The sequence below is a fragment of the Triplophysa dalaica genome, chromosome 3 (genome assembly GCF_015846415.1).
Source record: "Triplophysa dalaica isolate WHDGS20190420 chromosome 3, ASM1584641v1, whole genome shotgun sequence".
In the NCBI taxonomy this organism is placed as follows: domain Eukaryota; kingdom Metazoa; phylum Chordata; class Actinopteri; order Cypriniformes; family Nemacheilidae; genus Triplophysa; species Triplophysa dalaica.
The window spans coordinates 25,861,097-25,883,103 of record NC_079544.1 but is presented as its reverse complement, the minus strand read 5'-3'; the positions used below and the strand labels follow the sequence as shown (position 1 = coordinate 25,883,103).

Sequence of the window (22,007 nt, the reverse complement as noted above, 5' to 3'; positions counted from 1 at the left end):
TAGTACACTGTAGTATGCTGAAGTATAGTATCATAATTACACTAAAGTGTTCTGTAGCATTAACTACTATGTAAAGAATCCCTGTAAAAAAAACTTAACTTTTTTGGCAGCTGGGGCCACAGAAATATACCATAAGACTTAAATTACGTTTTTTGAATGCATTTAAAAAATACTTGAAAATGTCTATAATAATCTATTACATTATATTTACAAATGATTCAACCAAATTGCCTGTTCGTGACATTTGAACGTTGTTTCTTACCTTAAAAACCTAAACGGCTTTTCCTCGCAGAAAAATTAGCAAATAAATATTTCAAATTCACATCTCAGTTTTTTCTCATGTGGCAAGTAGCCATGTAATAACCCGGATAATATACAAGCAGCCAGCTGTTATTGTCAATTAACCTCTCTCTCTTTCAGGGCTTATTTCTGCGATAACAACCCTCTGTGCTTGGAAATAGTTCAATGATCAAGGGTTTTCTATTGACTCCCTCACTGAAGAAATATTGACTCAGGCCGTGAAAACTACGCTTGATAAATGAAGTGCATCAAACATCTTCCGTATTAAATGACCATCAGATGCTGGAGATGTGTAACTGGCCAATGTGACGGTAATCTGTCAGTCTGAAACTACATGGCAACATACACCTTCATAAATCACATGAACCCAAACCAACACATGACCTGAGATGACTTCAACATGTCTGCTAGCAGGACTTTATAAATATTCATGTTAAAAAACAAGCATGAAGGTCCAAACTTTAACTGGCTTAACAAACCCTTCACAAGGGGGAAAGAAGATGATAAATCGTTACATTTAACAATATGTATGCAGTTATGAGTAGCCTACTGTTGACGACAGACTACCTTTCTGATTAACAATAGTGATTTAATAACTCTGTCTTTCGGGAGAATGGAAACTAATTTACAAAACACAATTCTAAGATCAAATAGATGCAGCGGATCCCCACAGCGTCAGGAAACAGGCTCTCCAAATAACATTTACACAAGAGAATAAGAGTCTGAGACAGCACAATATTATACCAAAACTTCAGAAGAGCTATACTCATTAAAAATCAACACCACAAATACAACCTAAATGCAGGGGCGTAGCAACCGCGGGGGACGTGGGGACATGTCCCCCGCACTTTTAGAAACATGTAAATCTGTTTCGTGCACTATTTTTGACCCACCGCTTATATTTCAGCCCATGTTCTCTGGTTTGTTACCTAGATTTTAGTGAAGTGCGAACGAACGAAGCGAAGTGACAAAAACGAGGCATGTGGCACATCACATCGCGCCGAGTGTGTGTTATATTCTCTCCTGCTGGCAAGTTGCTTATTCGCTTTGGATGAAAGCGTCTGCTAAATGAGTAAATGCATAACTGATTATTGGGTTCTGTTGTCATTTCATTTTATGTTCAAATTGTTAAATAAAATTGGTTATATGGTAGAGGCAGTGTGTTCCAATAGTGTTTACTATGGTAGGCTATTAGCTATCATGGCATTTTCCCAAAATTGCTACTGGGGTGCTCTAATATGCCAACTGGTATTAATTCTATGAACATGTACATAATGTGCATAATGATTTTGGCTTTTGAGGGTCACATTACCTGACAGCTGTCCCTCCCCCCACTGTTTAAATGGCTGCTACGCCCTTAACTACAGGTGTTCCAAAACCTGATACCACCAAGGAACATTTTGTTAGCATTGCATTTAGGCATAACTGTGTGCTTTATAAAACCTAGAACCAAACAAGTACTGAAAAACCTGCAATGAAATTCCTCTCCAAAGAACCATTTACAGGGAATATTCTGCTATCCTCATGTCATTGGAACACAGCAAAATCGCCATTGTTAAAAAATGTCATATTAACACTCACAGTCTATAAATAATCCACACTCTCAAAGTGTGGATTATATGTACACTGTGAGAGATAATTTGACCTTTTCTAACATTGTATATTTTGCTGTGTTTCTTTCTTTAGGAGTTAACAAAAAGAGGATATTTTGAAGAATGTTGATAACCAAACAACACTGACCCCCATTGCATTCCACTGTGTGAACACAAAACCACTGAGACATTTCTCAAAAGATATTGTGTTTCACTGAAGAAAGAGTCACATACAGGTTTGACATGACATGAAGGTAAATAGAGAGAACTCTATAAGGAAATAGGTTAGGAGATAGTTTAATAATATGACTATTTAACGACTGAAATGTGCAAATTAAAATGCAACAATGTTTAGAAATAAAATCATACTAATGCCTGTCTAGACAAATAAATCTTGCTGGTTAAAACACAGCGTAGAATATGCTTCTAGTCTACAGTTTGCATCCTTACTTTACTGTAAGGTAAATACAAATAGTAAAAAATAAGTAATACAAATGTATTCATTCGAGCAGGCTAAATTATGTAGGCCAATTTCATCTTGTCTTTTACTGCAGTTTCCACAAGAGGTAAACAGGATGTGAACAAGAATGTTCTCGGACCAGAACAGGTCTCCTTCCCCAATGCTGGCAGATGACAAATCTAAACCTCCAAATTGATCAAATCAGCACATCCTCCTAACTGAAATACTGACACCTAGATGATCTATCCAGATCCATCCAGTCACTTAAAGACGGTATAAAATCAAAATCGAAGAATCATAAAGCATAGCTTTCCTGTAGTTCAGTGGTAAGAGCAAGGTTGTGGGTTCGATCCCAGGGTATTGCAAATACCTATGTAAAAATGTATAGGATAAAGCAATGTAAGTCGCTTTGGATAAAAGCGACTGCCTAATGCATGAATGTAAATATTGTTTTTGGAATGTGGTAGGGTTTTTCATAAGTGACTTATATGTGCCCCCATAACCTGTTTTCCAAAACATTGACCTCTTCCCCCCTCGAAAGGACCTCTCATTACTTCCCGTGACAAGGAAGGGTGTGAGGGCGGACCTTTCTTCATGGGAGGATGCCGATGGTGGGGAATAATCCTCCATGATTGACTGCAAACTCGCACTCAAATCTTCCTCCATTTTGTTAGCAACGCCCATACTCCAACGGTCCAATCAATTCTCAATTTGGGAAATTAAGTCATTTTCGAACCATTTTTACTGGAATATACATCACGATACAGAAAAGAATATGAGTGTTACTTCCATTTCATGCCGACAATTAAGGAGTAGTTCACTTAAAAAAAGCCCCCATTTGCATTCTTACAATGGAAAGTCAATGAGGGCTTTTTTGAGGTGAACTACTCCATTAAGTACTATGAATCAAGAAACCCTGATGGACAACACAAACGTTCTGTATGTCTGAGAAACCACAGCTCTTTGATTTATATTAAAGAATCATCACCAGACAGAAAAATGTATCGCTTCTGGGAACGTTTTATCTTCACATCATCAGTTATCCGAAAAATGCCCCCGAGCGCATGACCCTTATGTTTTTTTTGGGGGGGGCAGCTAATGATCATACTGGAAACATTAAAATGTTAATTAAGCAAATTATTAAGGGATTAAAATGCCACCGAGCTGTCAGCGTTAATTACAACCAGGACTTTGTCTTGAAACAAAGGAATGTATTACTGAAGATCTTTATTTCCTCTGGCAGCTTCAGTTGTGATATAGATACATTTATAAGTTGCTGAATCAACATCTTTCCTTCGTCCTGGAAAAACATTCCTGTGAAGAAAACGTCTAACCCACACCCTACCACCAATGGTCACATGGTGTTTTTGACCACAGTCAAGTCATGAAATTACAAAAAATTACAGATAATAATCGGTATTGCCATTTTTTAAAATAGCTGATGATCAGGGCCGATTTAACCTATCGATCAGAAGAAACATTTCCAGTTCAATGTTCAATATTAAAAATATGAATGTTAAAATATTAAAAACTTCAGTAAAATATGAAATATCAATTTCATCTTCAGAATCGTTATCAACAGATATTACTTTGAATAATCGGTATCGGTGGAGGAACTGGTGCATCTCAACTTAATATGGTAAAAATCTCTGTAAAGGACTGTGCACAAGTACGTTGGCATTTTAGTGCCACGTTAAAAATAAAAAAAATCCAAGATGTCGAGAATAAAATCGAAATGTTACAAGAATAAAGTTGAAATGTTACAAGAATAAAGTCGAAATGTTACTGGAATAAAGTTGAAATGTTACAAGAATAAAGTCGAAATGTTACTGGAATAAAGTTGAAATGTTTCGAGAATAAAGTCGAAATGTTACAAGAATAAACTCGTGGCTGTGGAAAATTTGATTAAAGTACTTCAGCCGGGGTCGCAATGGATTCATATGATAAACTGAAATTGAAAATATTGAAATAGAATACAAACATTTAAAAATTTAAACCATGCTTGATTACCTAATGTACAAAAATCTGGTTGCATCAAGTTTATAAAAACCACAATCCTTAAAGATTCATAAAAATGCACAAATGTGAACTAAAGAGGTTTAAAAAATGACTGCTGGTGTTTGCAAGGTCTTCCGTAGAACTAAGAACTAACTCACTGGTTCAGATGACGTGCTTTAACATAACTTAAACTCTTAAAATACAACATTCACGTAAACAAAATACGTTTTATGACTAGTTTATTCTCAAAACATTTCGACTTTATTCTCGTAACATTTCGACTTTATTCTCGTAACATTTCGACTTTATTCTCGTAACATTTCGACTTTATTCTCGTAACATTTCAACTTTATTCTCGTAACATTTCAACTTTATTCTCGTAACATTTCGACTTTATTCTCTTTTTTTTTTACGTGGCACTAAAACGCCGACGTACACAAGGACTGTAAAAGGACTGTAAAAAAACTGTGAGGACAATCTTGAATTAAATTCTATACACTATGTTAACAGTATGGTTAGTATGCCATTGCAAACGCAGTCATTGACTGATTTTGCCTTTGCTTTAAATACAGATGGACCCATCAGAACTCTGCTTGAGATTGTCTGAACCTTTAGCTCTTGACAAGAGATCCAACATCATCTCTGTGATCAATGAAGCCCTGTTAAACTCACCATCTGCTCTCTATTAGTTTCTCAGCATAGAAAACTAACACATATTTCTCTTTAATATTTAGATTTTTGTCTCAAGAACAACAAGATCGAATGCAATACTCTGTTATCCTCAGGATTTCTCCCTGGGAACTAAGCCCTCACATGCATCTCACATGCTCCTCCTTTCTGAAGAGTTTCAGAAGAGATCTCAACAATCTGCCACGCAAACTCAATAATAACCGGAACTTTTCAAAGACCAAGTGATCTGTCCTGTATGCTTCACATATTCATTTATTTTCTAACTTGTAGTTAAAGTCGATACCTACATAACGCATAGCTGAGTGCTCCATTAAGTATCATGGCCCCTTTGTCTTCAGATTCTCTCTGGGTGGTTTTGATCTGCTACTAGAACTGCCGTCTTTCCACCAACTTCATGCCTCTATAACTCCATCAAACATTGATAAGCATCCAAATTCCATTTACGTCTACCGGGAGAACGCCAACCCCCATCTTCTCAGACACACACATTCATATTTCATTCAGAATTGACACAGAGCACATTGAGTTCACACTGGGGCCGATACAGTCAGATATTTACTGTCCAAATGTAGCTACGTAACACATCATATGAGTTAAAACGGGTGAAAATATTTCAGCCAATAATCGAAAACAACCAAAATGTCTGGAGTTCCTTAAGGCAAATCATTTGTTTATGGTTTTATATCATTATATCATTATGACACTTTATCGGGTAGTTGCAATTTCTATGAAAGAGGAAAGTGAATTTTTCATCATTCTGTTTTGATTTAATATTATTAAATCTTACTACATTTCAATTTAAATGCTTTACCTTCCTTTACCATTAGCATGGTAAAAATTGGTTAGTAAATGTTCCCCCTAACAGAAATATAAAAGAGAGATAATTGTCCACACACAGAGGCAATTTTTTTAATAAATATATAATAAAACAAGTTCTTTAGAGCTTGAATTTCAGTGTGCCAACCTTTATCTCTTTCTTTTTACTGCCCTGCTGTGGTTTTGGACGTGCACACTTATTTTGCATTTTCAATTACTTACATCAAATCTCATGCTATTGGTCACCGATTGGTTCCAAGCAGTTAAATGAATGACATACCTCCTCCCACTGATGAATGTAGCGAATCAGACGAGACAGACGCAGCAGCCTCAGCAAACTCAGGATCTTAGTGAAACGCACAATCCTCAGGGCCCGAGCTGTCTTATACATCTCTGAGTCCATGCCTCTCTCCACAATCAGAAAGATATAATCCACTGGAATGGACGAGACGAAGTCCACCACGAACCAGGTCCTCAGGTACGTCTTCTTGATGCTCTTGGGATCCAGGATGATGTCCGAATTGTCCTCTATAATGATGCCTGTGCGGAAGTTCAGCACCAGGTCCATGAGGAAAAAGGTGTCGGACACCACATTGAAGATGATCCAGGGCGTGGTGGTCTCTTCCTTGAAGAAGGTGATGCCGACGGGGATAATGATCAGGTTGCCCACCATAAAGAGGAGCATAGAAAAGTCCCAGTAGAATCTGCCAATGAAAAGAAGAAATAGCTTTTCAGATAGCAAAATATGGAGTTTATGTTCATATTTGCATATTTCGATGTAATAACTGTTTGCAACATGCATACTATATACTGCAGAAATATTAATAGTGAGAGGCTATAATTGGTTCAGTCAATGCCTGAAGGCTTGAAATGCGGAAGTGATGTGTTTCCGCGTGGCGCTTTCACGCATGTACGACTCAAGGTCACAGGAGCGCGCGCCAAATCGCATGCTGACTCATATCTGGAGAGTGATGCAATTCGTGCAGAACGGAAGGATAAGTTTCCACTGTGTTTGCACGACTAAACGTCCTTAAAAAGGTCTTAAATCTAAAGATGTCAATGGAAACGCGTGTAAATCTTGAAAACACGCATGCTGTCTCTGCCGACAGCTCTAATTGATTTATTGCATGCCTATGACGGAAAAAGCATGCAGATGTCGATCGATAAAACAGTTTTACGTTAAGATTAATGACCTCAACATGAGCAAATCAAGTCTCAATGTCAAAAGAGACAAAGGAGAGGTGCCATCACGCCATGTGTGTCCATCGATAGCGTGACATGTCTTGCGAATTCCAGGGCGTTTTGTGATTCCGTGGTCATTTTTCGGAAGTAACGAATACAACTTAATGTTTAATTACTCAGAGAAGGAACCAATAGAATGAGATGCAATTAATATTAAAGCTCAATGAAAAGTGATCCAGCACGTGTGTTTGAACTGATCATGGCGCTGTCCGCTTACTGTGGTTAGGGTTGGTGTGCAAACATAGGTACAACACTCATAGTTCCTTAGAATCGAAATTTGACCGTCACTACAGTGCCTTCATTGGCGCCCTGTCTGCTTAGTGTTGCTTAAGTATTTTAAGACTCAAGACATGTACAGTGACTGAAACGTGAGAACATTTGATTTACGAACGTCATTCTATGAAAATGTAACGATATCTACACCGTAAACACATTCTGGATTATTTTACATTTAGTCTCATTCAGTCATTTATTAGAAGCTTTTATCCAAAGCGGATGGGTTCTTTCAACCTATGGTTGGTAAAAGTATACACAGGTTCAATCGTTGGTTCAAATAAACCAAAAAATGTTCATATGTGGGATGAAAAGACACAGCATTTTTAGAGGGAATAAAAAATTGGAGCACAAGAGTTGTTAACCTGAGTTCACTTGTGTTTTTAACCGTAAAATGTCTGTTAAATTTACATTAAGCATACACTGTACCTTTAAAATACAACTGTAATGCTAGATGAAAATGGCTACTCATATGTGAGATCGAGAAACCACGTTTAAAACATGAGATTATTTATCTAGTTTAAATCTTAAAATGAGCAGAAAGTTTGGAAAGAAATTAGTCTTTCTCTCTGTTGTAATGTTCACCACATCCAGTTCCAATGTTTTGACTCTGTGCGATTTAGAATGTCGCGCAAACTCTTAAAACTTTCTGCAACCACCACGAGCTCTCACCTGAAGTCACTGTAGGGGTGAATGATCCAGTTGCCCGCAGATTTCACCCGCTCCTGCTCTTTCTCCACCTCTTTCTGACTCCCGTACATGCGTAAAGAGAATTTATTCACCCCGGGCTGCAGCATGCTGCTGAACTGCCGCTGCATGAAGCTCGCCTGGCTGTCCCTGGTCTCGCTATCCTCGGCCATGATCTGAGGACCATCCTCGGATTTGAGAAACGTCACCGAGTTCCGGGGCTGCTGGTTGCCGTGGATGGAGGAAGAGGCTTTCCGACTCGGGGCGTTGGAAAAGGACACTTTCGAGTCCTTCTTCTCCGGGACTCCGCTGGAAACGGGCGTCGTGCCGGCGTCCTGAGTCAGGGAGCCGATGGGAGTGGTGGTTCCGTCCATGCTGGTCGTTGAATTGCAGGCTGCCCGTTTATTCCCTTCCGTCTTGGACATGATGGACCGCAGGCTCCCCGTACCGGAGTCCCGCCTGCATTCTCCGTTTTTGTTGCATTTCATGCTGGAAACCGGCGCTGGGGTGCTGCTTTCGGATTCACCTGCAACATTACAAGGCTCCACGGTCACGCTGGCCACTATGGTTGACGCTTTACCTTTAACGGTGTCGTGGCGACCCGCAGCATCAGCATCACCCGGGCGCGCATCTGTGGCACTGGACTCAAGGTGCGCGGAGCTCCTTGTCGCGGCTCCTCCTCCTGGCGTGCAGTTTTTAATCCGGATGCTGTTCCCTCCCCCTCCTCCTCCGCCGGCTCTCCTCAGCCGAGGATGATGAAACTTGGACTCTTCCTCCGCCTCATCCGCCTCCTCCATGGCGACGTGATTGGGTTTCAGATTGGCATCGGGGTTTGACTCCACGCAACTCTTCGGGGCGATGTTACCGATGCAGTTGTGCCCGGCTGTGCTGTTATGGGCAGATTTGTTCTTCATGGCGACATCTGAACCGGGCGACGGCTCATTCCGGTCCATGTCACTCACTGGATCAGATTGGGTCTGTAATTATCTTAGAGTGAAACCAATCAGAGATAGCAGTGGTGATGAGAGAGAGAGAGAGAGAGAGAGAGAGAGAGAGAGAAACGTGACTTTTCCAACCAAATGAGACGACTCTCAGTTTATTAACTATTTGTTGTGTCGTTTTATCAAAAACACTTCCCCATATCCATGTAATGTATGACTGGTATTAGCGCTTTATTGTGCTATACAATCATATGAGGGGGGTCACTCCTCAACAACCACCAGTGTGCAGCATCCAACTAGATGATGAGACGCCAGCCGCAGTACAACAGCGCCAGTGGTCTCCCCACACCAACTATAGGTGGAGAGGAAAGAGATAGCTCAGTGTTAAGAGCATTGCGTTAACAACGCTGGTTCGATCCCAGGGGATTGCAAATTCCTATGTAAAATGTATAGGATAAAGCAATGTAAGTCGTTTTGGAAAAAAGCACCTGCCTAAATGCAAATCTAAATGTTGATAGAGCCAATTCAGAAGGTGTGGATTATTAGGAGGCCATGATTGACAAGGGCCAGACAAGGAATATGAAGGACACACCTATTCTGTACGAGAAGTTCCATGGGATCTTTAACGACCACAGAGAGTCAGGAACTCGGTTCACTTCTTATCCGAAAGAAGGTCCTTTTTTGTCCCCATCACTATACTGGAGCATTTTGACATCTACAGACCATAGGGTAAGCATCCTCTGCTGGTCTCAATAACACCTCTTCCATCAGCAATTTAGCTTTCCCAGGAGGTCTCCCATCCAGGTTCTGACCAGGCTCACCCCTGCTTAGGCTTCAGTGGTCAACCAGTCTTGGCCTAAAGGGTTTATGGCTGCTGATCAACATAAGGCGGATCAATACATTTTTCAACATTAATGCTGATTGCCTTTAAGAAAATAAGGCTAAAGTATTAAACAGGCTGAATTATGTCTACAGACCCTTTCCTGTTCATGGTCGAGAAATGTATACAATTTATGGCTTGTTTATCCATTTTCAATACTCTATGTTAACTATGGGAACAGCTTAAGATCGCCCCCTTCTGACAAACCTTAAGTACAAAATACACTAAAAGATACTCTAAAGTGAGATTGAAGGGAACATTAACTCGTCCTTGGAGAGTTCACGTTGTAAAATGCTGACGAAATGATTATAGCTTTTTTTATTTGCTATTATTATTTGTTATTATCCGAAGAATGTTCCTAATACGATTTCGATACAAGACAAAGAATTGACCAAAATAATTGAGCCATTAAAAACATAAATCAAATCAAGCTTTTTTTATTAGTTTCAGTCGTATGCAAAAATGTGAACTCTCTGTGGCATAAGCAGTCTGGAACGTTTGCATAAATTGTCGTCATGGCATTATGACGTCACCGCAGCAAAGGATGCGCTCAATTGACATATTCAATGGTCCGATCAGACTGCAGTGCGTCGCCACCTGTTGGCGATATAACTACACTACAGCAACTAACACAACCGTTAAGGACAACTGCTGGGGTCACTCATCTGCAAGAACCTGTTGAATGCATTTAAGAAAACCATAAGAAATCAAATCAAAATGTGAAATAAACATATAACACATATTAGTAAATGTGAAGTTTAATTTGAAGACTTCCCATATGTTCCACTCAGACTGATCTCACGGTTATATTGTACCAAGCATAGAATGCAAGGTGCTGCTGTGAAATGTAATAACAAAATCCCATGCAAATTAAATTCAAAGATGGATTAAATACATTTAATCAAGAATCAACTCATAACAAAGACAGTCATGACATCAACAATAAAGACCAAAAAAAAGCATATTGTGACGAGCATTAAACAACAGCTGCTGAATCACATCTCTCCCTTTTCAATGAGCATTTTTCAAAACACACTGTGAGAAAGTCATCCTTGAATACCATTGATGTAGACTATCAGAAGCCTGAAGAGGTGACGTTCTCCTGCCTGATGCTGATGTATGGTGCAGAGATTGAGACTTACCTTGAGAACAGCCAGAAGCAATGACATTGAAAGGTTGTCTGAGCCCAGCAAAGAGGAAGGCAGCGTGTCCCTTCAGTGATGGGGTGTCTTATCCTCTAGAGGTCACAGAGGTCACCATGCTCCCTACTGCACTGTCTGCTTCCACTCGGGAAGTGTTTAACCTGACCAGCACTAGCTCTCTCGCTCTCACTCTCTGCAGGACAGAATGCCGGCACTCACTTCCTGGTATGACACATTTAAGTGTGATGCTTTAGGGATCATTTGCATAAAAGGCAAAGTTCCAAAAAAGGTGCCTGTGATTTAAAAGATACACGGATTGAAAAAATCTTTCGAAGGCGTGAGAGGAAGTGTTTGTAAAACCTTTCCAGACACTTGGGATTACTACTAGATCATTAAAAAAATAGTTTTTAGAGATGGCTCTCATGAATACGAAGTTCTACTTTAGGAAACCTTCAGAAAACCTATTTTCTAACCGTGCTAGAAAAATAATGAAAACACCTCCACAAGTCACACGGTGTGAGAGGTCATTCATGTCTACAATTGTTTGAAATTGATCAAGGCTACATAACAATAATTTGGGTTAAGGACTATGATGAAAGTGTTGAAAACGGTTCTATAATGCTTTACTTTTGTTATAACGACAGCAAGATCATACTTGAGAAAGGCAGAAGAGAGCTATCTCGGCAGACACATTATACAGCTTTAATCCATTACAAGAAAAGCAGACCACGAGGAAGCGCTTCTCGTGTCTGTGGTCTCAGGGTTAAGGAGAACATTTTGGGGATTTTACACTCAAGGATATAAAGAAAAAAATGGCTTTGCTTGAGATCAGATGCAGTGGAGCGTCAGGTAGGTCAGAAAGACTGGATGAATTTGCAGGCATTCGTAACGGTGACAATAAACTAGCTTACATGTCATCGTTAGGCCGAGACACACTTAAAGGGACAGGTCACCCAAAAAAGAAAATTCTGTCTTCATTTCGTCACCCCTGAGTTGTTATAAATCTGTATAATTTTTTTTCAGATAAAGATAATTGTAACAATGCTTGTAACCACGGAGTTCTTGGCCACCATTGATGGTCATAGTAGGAAAAATGACTGTGGTAGTCAAAAGTGCTCCAGAATTTGCTGCAAAACATTATTCAAATGTCTTCTTCTGTATTCAACAGAACATTTAAAAAGCATTTTTTCCAACTATGGGAGTCAATGGGGTCCAAGAACTGTTTACTTAAAAGCATTAAAAAGAACAAAGAAATGTATACAGATTTGGAACAACTCGAGGGCGAGGAAATGAGACAGAATTTTTATTTTGGGATGAACTGTCCCTTTAAGTGTCTCTTGGGCTTACACTGAGATCTACACTAGATTATAGTCACAGTTACTATGGCTTAAGGTACATTTGTCTGGTCTCTGTCTGATCTCATTTTAACATAATAGAAACAAACAAACCTCTGCTAACATCTATCACGTGATGGAAGTAAATTAAGATCATGCAAAAAACATGTTTCTAAAAACATATTTAGTGTGCAGCAATAACAAGATTAGACCGACATCTACCTCTTAACCCGTCGGTGCCGTTTACGGAGGCTGAAGTTTAATTCTAAGAAACATGGCATGAACCCTTTAAACTTTATGTACATGGTGATGACAGGCCAGTTAAAGCACAATTTCTTTAAAAGGATTATAAATTAAAGATGACAGTAAGCCTGTGTCTTACCCGTGCCCCTATTCAGCACTCATAAAACGCACTTGAACATTCAGAACATTTTACAGAAACTCTCAAGTCAACGTGTGTTTGTCATCTGTGGAGACAGACTTTATGAAATGTTTCATCATCAGCAGAGGTACATTCTTCTTCTCCTCCTTTATTATGATTTACAAAACAAATCATCAACTTTAAATAAGTTAAAAAAAAGTTGCCTTGAAATAAAAGTCACTGAATGTGTGGAAGAGCGAGAGAGGACTGAGAGTGAGAAGAGAGAAAGAGCAAAAGGGAGGGAGAGATTTTGTTGTGTTATCACGGCCATCTGGACAAAAGTTCAAATGATGCAGGTTGGAATAGTGAACATATATTTTTCTCTGTTTTGAGGATGATACTTAATGTGGAAAATCATGTTGCCATAGACATTCACACGTATCTGTTTTGTTCTAATAATCATCACAAAACAATACTGTGCAAATAATTATTGGGGAGAGAAAGATATACTCTTCGAGTTGATATTCTTAGATCAGTTGGCTTTTCACAAGAAGACAACTCAATCGTTTTTTAATGTTTTTCAATAAATATGACTATTTGGATGCATCTCACAAAACAGGTCACATTTTATCCCAAAATCAACAGAAAAGAGGTCAAAATGTTAATCTTCATACATTGACAGGCAGTACCACGAATCCTACCATCATGTATAAATGTTTATCATTTGAAATAATATTCCTTCTCCCTCCTTACCGTAATGAGGATTTGGGGACGACCTAAATCTAAAATTGCCCTGAAAACAAAGCAGAAAAATCATTATGGTCCTAAAACAGGCCTCGTTTTCTTAAAATGTCCTTGTACAATTTTGCGGTGAGGCCTGGAGGCGTTCATGACGGGTTTCGTGAGATTCACCTAAACGCACGTTCCCAGACCGGCAACATTAATCTGCAAAATAAAAATCTAATCATAAAAAGAAAGGTTGCATTTAAGCATGTCCCTCTCTCGAAAAACGAAAGTCAATCTAAAATGCAGTTCGACTGTTCGTGTCGTCAGATCTGGCGGTCATCTTCATATCTCTCTCCTCAGCGTTTCTCCCGCATGATGGACAGGTACTTCTGTCCGCCAGCTCTGTGCATTGAAACCATGAGGAACAATGGCTCTGATGTTCAAAATCGTAAAAAAAGCGAACAAAAATGTTGTTTGATGGAATACAAGAGTTCTTATCAACTGGATTTGGCGGTCCTCTCTGACCCGTCTCGAGGTCGGATCGGGGCTGCTTAAATGTGTGTTTGAGTGATGTTCAGAGGTTAAGGTTCGTCTCTGGTTCCACAGAGTTCTAGATCAGCTCAACGGATCGGGCCGAGATGATGACGATGTGTCGGTGTGTTCGGGATGTGGGCTGAGGTCTTACGAGTTGTTGGTGGCGTTCTCATTGCTTGGAGAATTGGAGGAGGAGGAGGAGGAGGAAGAGGGAGAGAAGTTCATCCCTGATAGGCCGGGCGGATCCGTGGCTGTGTTCTGCCCGCTCAAACTCTTCCTGCAGACCGGACACGTGTCATGCTGGAAAAGAGAGACACGCGTGTAACTCGACCCTGCTGACGTGCAGAACGTTCATATCCACATCGTTACATTTATAAACATCACAGTTAATTAAACATAGGACAAAGGCGGAATATCTTTTGTGTAATTTTACGAGTTAGTGTTTGAGCAAATGTTGACAATATTTCTAAACTAAAAATGCATTTTAATGATAAATATTCCAGGGGACCGACGTATAGCTGCACAAAATGAGCATTATAAAGTGCATGCCCAATTTTGATCGCATATATAAGAATTTAAAATTTAAAGTTTGTTCTATTCAACTTCTTTTATCATGTCTTTCTTTCTTTAACATTCTAAAAGGATTTGTTGAATCACACACATCTCCTGTTAACATCATACTATAAATCTCTGCGGCAACCTGGAAAACTGGGATTTTGGGCGCAACTGCAGCTTAACAAACCGAAGTAATGATACAGTCCATATCTTGCTTGATTATTGATTGGAGATATGCTATTGAATTGTGATTTTTGCCAGCGATTTTAGAAATATCTGCCTTTCAACATTCATATGGATAGGACTTTTGACTTGCTATGATGCAAATAACTGTCCAGAGGCATTACTAACATGGCCGCCGAGTAGCACGACTTCCGTAAACGGACTTTGGAATGACTCAACCTCAAGTTGTTCCAAACCTGTATAAATGTCTTTTTTTTTTAAACACTAAAATGTATACAGTATTTTATCTGCTATGGTTCTCAAAGTCCCAGAAATTTCTACTAACACAGAAAGTTACTAACACTTTTCTAAATATCTTTCTTTGTGTTTAACAGAACCAAGAAATGTATACAATTTTGGGGTGAACTGTCCCTTTAAATAAACATACTTTCTGAACACAACGTATAGATTTTGAATTAAAAGAATTTTAACGGTTGAATGTGTAAAAGATGAAGTCACCTGTTCCAGCCAGGGAACTATACAGTCATTATGAAAGAGATGATTGCAGGGAAGCTGTCTGACGCTCTCTCCTGTACTGTAGTCTTCTTTACACACAGGACACTCTAAACCAGCACCTGACACACACACACACACAAATCAGACATATCAACACTATAGCGTGCAGTGATGGATCATACGGCGGTCTGACGTCTTACCCACGTGCTCCTCTGTGATGTAAACTGTAGGGAGACTCTTAATCTTCTCTTTATCTGCTGGTGGTGGACCCGTGTTTTCAAACTGATTTAATAACTACAGGGACAAATAAAATGACACAACCACAGTAACTCAAAACATTCAGTCAAGAATGTGATAATACTGTGTGTATATAAAGGCGTTTATTTCAGTCTGTCACTGCACACTCACAAACCAGTTCACAAAACACTCTCACAAGTTCTAAGTTTGATAGAAAGACTTTTTTGATGATTGCTGCAGTGGACTTCCAGCACCTCTGGTTTTACGACAGCGTGCGTGTTGTGTGTAATACCTGTGTTATGATGGCATCTAATCCATTGGCACCCCATGCATAGTCCATCGGGTTCGAGTGCAGCATTCCCCTGCGGCACAGAGTTTATGTCAGAGATCAGACGATAAGACAGCGATCGGACTAAGAATGACAGGACCATCTCAATGAGACTCACCATGGCCCCATCCCCATGTTTGGCATAGCTGTTGGAGCGATGATCCCATTGACTAACTGCTGAATTATTCTGTGAAAGAAAACATCACAATCATCATCATTAAAACTGAACTGCAAACGTGATTATGAACATAAAATCTAAATAAATAGGTTTCCCATGGGAACTCTTCCTTAAAAACTCATTTCACTTGCAAAACCGAAATGCAAAATGAAGAGAAAGAATTTGTGGTAGATGCTCGTTCTGTGCTCTCACCCCTCTAATGTTGGCACACCCTCGTGCCGTGCGCCCTGTCTCCGGGGAATGTGGCGTCCTCTCGGTTGCCTTGCCCCGTACCGCTGTCTCGACGCCATTTCCCGCTCTCTGCGGTTCTCTGCGTCACGGTTGTCCTCCGCCGGCAAACCTGCCCTGAAGTCGAAGCCCTCGTCGAAGATCCCCAAAGCAATCTGCCCGTACCCGTGTGGGAATGTAAACAAGTGTTGGTCCACATTCTGGAGATGAAACATTAGGTCATGTTTTAATGCACTTGCACAGAAGATTTCTCTTGCTTAGAAAACAACAAGATCTCACCTCAAACGGGGGACGGTTCTGATCATTGGAGGCAGTCGAGGTCGAACCATTCTCCGATCTGAGTAAACCAAGGAGTAAAAACACAACTAAAACAAATGCATCTTTAAGAAGAAAGTTGCATTATAACAAAAACATGTATTACTAAAAATGTAGAATGGTTATTCCTACTTTTTGGAGCCAGTTCAGAGAAACTTTCCATGAAAGAAAATCCTCAAATAACGCGGCTAAAACAAATATTATTGTTTGTTTTAGATGTAATCCAATGCGTTTACACGATTAAAGGTTAAAAAACGCTGTATTTTCCACAAACAGTATACGCATGTTTGTGAAGTGTTGGTCGAATACTGTAAGTATGTGATGGAGATGTGACACCTCTTACCATATTTGGAACATCGGGTTCCAAAGCAATTGTATTGACAGGTACTCCCCCCTTACATAAGTATACATTTGGGCTACCATACCACTAACTGTCGTAGATTTGTGGAGGGGTGGTTACACAAAGTGTTTCAGGCAGGTCTTGGTGAGCCTTCACTTGCATCAAAGAAAGCATCTTCTGTTCCCACACATTCATTTTTTTAATTTTACTTATCCATGCATGCATGGGCAACTTATAACATGCCAAAGGTCATACGAGCCCTTTAATGGAGTTTAGTCCCAATTTTAAGCGACCTCATTTTACCAATTCATTCCTTGCAAATAACCAAAAAGCCGTGTATATGTTGATCTTATTGAATTAATATTAAAAACGACATGGTGAACAGAGGAGAAACAGGGTGGACACAACATAACAGGTTGGACAATAACATGAGTGACATTTTACGCAAACTTTTCTGCTCGTATGATTTTTTTGTTTATTAACAATATTTCTCAAGATTAGAAAAATATTGTCATCTCTTTAAATAAGCATAACAGAAAGGACATTTATGGTTTACCACATCAGTAAACTATGCAAAAGTGATGAAGAAAAAAACAGATAAAAGATTGAAACTTACTCTGCATCTTGTAAATTATTTACAGCCAAATTTTATGCTACATCCTGAGAATTATGTGACTAGAATAGCAACTGGGGGCGTGGTCAGAGGAATTGCAATCAGAGTAACAGGGGGGACATTCATCTCAGGGATGCAAATTTGTTTAAAAATGTTAACAATTAAAAACATATTAATTACAAAACATAACATGCTGAGGAATATTATAGATATGGCAAATGAAATATAGTATTGATTTAGATTTTTTGAAAAACATCAACAGCGTTAGAAATTAAGTTGAAGTGAGGAAGTGAATATGACAGATGGGTTTGTGGAAGTGATATCAGTTTTGGCAGACGCACAGAAGAGCGTTTTGGTTTTCAGATGACAGTAAATCAGTACTTTACCTTCCCTCCTCTGGTAACTCCTCGATAAATCCAGACTCACAGCGCGGGCAAATATAATCCTAAAACAACAAACACAACTCCAGTTTATTCCTAGTTACATACACAATCAAATAAGACTATAGCCAGGTTCTCAATCAGGTCCTTGAAGCTACAGGAAGCGGTCTAACAAGTATTTTCAGGATACACATTCTTTTAAACAGAACAGAAACCTTGTTAGGGTGATACAAGACCTACAGTAAACCGCATAAATAAGAACGAAATGGAATCATTTACATTTATGCATTTGGCAGACGCTTTTATCTAAAGCCACTCACATTGCATTATCCTATGCATTTATACTTAGGTATGTGCAATCCCCTGGGATCCAACTCACAACCTTGCGTTATTAACACAATGCTTTAACCACTGAGCTACAGGAATCGCCAATTTGGTCACAAAACCCAGCCCACATCCTCATCTTAAATACAACATACTGGTTCAACATATTAGTAGTAAATACAATCTCTGGAACTTTATATTATCAAGTTTTGACTGGTCACATTATACTTTTTTTAACTTGATAAAAAATGCAATGCATGATAAGTGAAACATAAATGCATTAGGTATCCAAAATCAATTTGAACTATATTATAATGTATTTAAAAAACGAAAATTACATAACCAACATACATGTTTCTCATTCTTTCTGATTGTCTTAACATGTCAGAGCCCGCACATGCACACACCGGCACAAACATTCACATGCCAGTCTATCTTCTATACGCATCTGTGATGCAAACCATTGCAGTTTTGTTTATTTTAGTATATTGTGCATCCTGAACGTCATTACATATAATTTAAAAAAAAAAATGATATGTTAATTATATGAGTAAATTAAGCATTTTACTTAAAAAGGTTTTAAAGGGTTGGCTGACCGTGTAGCAAGGGTCTAAAGATGAACATTACAGAGTTAGGAAAACAGAGGACAAAATAACCAAACAAAGAGCCAAATATAGATTACGGATTTATCTTTTGACCGCCTGACGTCCTGAACTAAACAAACTAGATGCAGAAGACTGCAGAACTGAACTCTGCTGATGACCTACATGCTCTCCACAGCGCTGCGAATGATGTTCTGTATGGTTTGGGCTCTTTCTAGAGGCTCCGCACAATAACAGCAGGACAACAACAGCACAATGATAAAGAATTGGGAGGGAATCCATTCACTTTCCTGTGAACATGGTCAAACCTCACACACGCTGCAACATCTGTAGAAGATCTTTTGGAAAGATCCCCAAATTAATGTAATATGGATCCAGGGTTGAAGACGGATTTGACCACAATCATTTGTAGTATCCCTGACCGTGTTTGTTCTAAGTAGGGTTGTAACAATAGTTTAGCTTATACTGGCACATACTGTGTGCTTAATCTCCTCTACGACCCTTACCTAACCATAAAAACCAGTGATCAGATCTAAGCACTCCAGCAAATAATAAACAGCTTCAAATGGATTCTCAATCTCTTTTAGTTATTATTAGATCAAACGAACCAGCTGTTTAACCTTGTTTCAAACACTTAAACTACATGACCCACAGATCAGCTACATAAACCACATCAAACAAACCCATATCTGAACCCTTTCAAACCATCAGTCTGTCTCTTATTATGATAGAAAAACTAAAAAGTCAGTTACATTGTGTGTATCATCAAAGTCTGAATGCAAATCTTGAAATTACAAACAAATGAAAACTAACCAGCAGAAAACCACAACTTAGTTTCTATTATATACAATGAACATTTAATTCATTTGTAATCATTCAGAGGCCTCACACAATATTTATAATGACTTAATAAAACTAACCAGCTGATCTCATATCAGTCTTCTGCTGCTACAGCTCACAGATCACACACAAACATCAATCATGAAACAAACCAACTACATCTGATTAGCTGATAAACTCTGAATATCATTAAATCTCTAAATACAACCCTTTATGTTTAAGTCATATAGGTAATAATGCATTATAAATGGTTATTAAAGGATATGATGCATTATAATTGCTCTAATTGTTTTAATGCATTAAATGTTGTTTTAAAGAAGTATTACCAAATTAAAAATGCAAAGTGTAACAATGGAATCGATAAGTGTTATAATGTCTCAACTGTAGTTAGAATTATTTACAAGACCATAAAATGCATTAGAAGGTGTATTAGAAGGCACAATCAATACACTATGTTAAACTACTTTAATAAGCATTATACATAAATGCTTTAAGTAAAGTGTTAATCTGAACCATCTATTGATACAAAAAAATGTAACGTTCAAAATGTGTTAAGACAACTAACCAGATATAAGAATAAGCAGCGTTCTGTTATAGACAATAAAAATAAATGTATTACACATCAGAAACCAAAGCTTAATGTGAAACACTGACTATGAACTCACATAATAACATTTATTATCATAATCTCGTAGTATTTAACAAATAACATAACAAATAAATAATAAACACATGACAGCTGAACACATAGCTTGTTCTATGTGCACCACATAAATCACAGATCAGATCTCTGAACCAGACCTCACAAACCCATAACAACAAAAGAAACAAATAGGATAATCTTTTCAAAACATATTATTTACAATAACATGCTTGTAAATCAAACCAGATGCTGTCGTAACCACAAGCCTTGTGTTTAGCCATCCAGTCAAGGCAGATTACACAATCACATCAGCTGTGAAGAGCCCTTTAATCCTACCTCAGATCTGCCAAGAGTCTGACCAATTAAACTCGTACACCTTCAATTAAATGTAATTGCATTAAATCCTCGTTTTAAGCCCGATTGTTGCTATTGGCAACCAGCAGCCTGTTAGCCGTTGGCGCGGTTAGCACGGAAAAACGCTTGATAAAAGAGCCCGTCCGTTCCGTTAAACGCCTTAATACAGACATACAGACATCCGATGAGCCCCGTTACGCCCAAGGCGTCTTACCGGGAGACGAGGGCTGATCTCAGCCGAACACTGATGACAGAAGAAGCGTCCGGGCCGCGGTGGAGCTTCCGCCATCTTCACTGTGGGACCAACTGAGAGCGAGAGCGAGGCGAAGTACGGCGGCCCGGGCAGTACAAGAGCGCGCACGACTGACGGAACGCGTTTGAGAAAATGGCACAAACGCACAGCGGGAGATTGACGAACTACAACAAGTTAATCACGATCTATGTCGTGCTTTCTAAATACAAACATTTTTAAAACGAGATCAGTTTACAAGCGAAGAGGGATTTGTTGTTGGTTTCTACAGACTGCATGGAGTTTAAAGCAAAATAATGAAACAAACCTGCTGAAACAAAAACAATATAAATACAAAAGGCTTTCATTACAAATATCCTTATGACCATCAGCTGTTTACTATTATAAACTGTACGCATATAGTTGTGTATTGTGTTTTTGTCCCTTTTTTCAATGGTGCTCTATTTTCTTATAAAAGAACGCACACATCAGGTGTTTGTAAAGACCCACAGAGTATAGTTTCTGTTTAAGACAATATAATACCTATTATGTCCAGTATGTCCAATAGAATTTGTCTATTTTTTGAGATCTGTTATTAGGAAAATGTATGATAAGCTAATTAAAATTGACACTACTTTACTGATACCTAGTGGATATAAGTGGAATGAACCTTTAACTACTTTAGTCATTTAAAAGTTCAAGGAATTTTACATTTGAGGCTTATGAAATCGTGTCTTTAAAAATTTGTTTAAACTGTCAAGATTTACAAATGAAAAATAAGATGTTTGCATTACTTACAGTTAGTTACTTACAGACACACAGGGCGTGTTTTAATAATGAAACTTGTAAGAATATACCTGCACTAGGGTTCATGTATAGATGTACTCAATAATGTCCACAAATTTTATCAAAAGTATACACAACCATTTCCAAAAATTCTCAGTATGTGCCTAACACCCAGCAGAGGGCCCTGGTGTGCAAAAATTCAGAAATGTGTTCACTTACAAGCATGATACAACGTTTAAATCACTCTACTCTTCTTTGAATCGTAACACATGTTGTTCAAAACAAGAAAAATGTGTGTCACAAATTTTCAATCTTTCAATTTATGTTTTTTATTATTTAATACATTATTTATGGGGCTCTAACAAAACATTCTCTACATTTCTCTTTTAAACACTTTTAAT

At 38.7% G+C, this 22,007-nt stretch overlaps 2 protein-coding genes across 2 annotated transcripts in view; both read right to left on the bottom strand.

Annotated features, from left to right (window-relative positions):
* LOC130417577 (potassium/sodium hyperpolarization-activated cyclic nucleotide-gated channel 2-like) overlaps positions 1 to 9,008 on the bottom strand; it is a 53,530-nt gene extending 44,522 nt beyond the window's left edge. The window contains exons 1-2 of the mRNA XM_056743217.1: positions 8,044 to 9,008; positions 6,137 to 6,560 (exon numbers count right to left, since the gene is read on the bottom strand). Coding sequence (XP_056599195.1) covers positions 6,137 to 6,560; positions 8,044 to 8,972 — 1,353 coding nt within the window. The 5' untranslated portion in view covers positions 8,973 to 9,008. The remainder of the gene's footprint in view (positions 1 to 6,136; positions 6,561 to 8,043) is intronic.
* Positions 9,009 to 12,810: 3,802 nt separating this feature from the next.
* Positions 12,811 to 20,990, bottom strand: rnf126 (ring finger protein 126). Its single transcript, XM_056744212.1, has 10 exons — positions 20,806 to 20,990; positions 17,835 to 17,893; positions 16,460 to 16,517; positions 16,145 to 16,380; positions 15,893 to 15,961; positions 15,739 to 15,808; positions 15,410 to 15,503; positions 15,213 to 15,328; positions 14,128 to 14,276; positions 12,811 to 13,509 (listed from the first exon to the last, which is right to left on the bottom strand). Exons 1-10 carry the CDS (start codon positions 20,878 to 20,880, stop codon positions 13,437 to 13,439), a joined length of 999 nt encoding a protein of 332 aa, XP_056600190.1. The 5' UTR covers positions 20,881 to 20,990; the 3' UTR covers positions 12,811 to 13,436.
* Positions 20,991 to 22,007: the final 1,017 nt, after the last annotated feature.

Excerpts from the sequence above, each read along its gene's own strand:
- rnf126 (XM_056744212.1), bottom strand. The coding sequence starts at position 20,880 with ATGGCGGAAGCTCCACCGCGGCCCGGACGCTTCTTCTGTCATCAGTGT. Across the intron at positions 15,809-15,892 it reads AACATGGGGATGGGGCCATG|GGGAATGCTGCACTCGAACC; the intron begins GTGAGTCTCATT and ends TCTGTGCCGCAG. Across the intron at positions 14,277-15,212 it reads TAGTTCCCTGGCTGGAACAG|CATGACACGTGTCCGGTCTG; the intron begins GTGACTTCATCT and ends TCTCTTTTCCAG.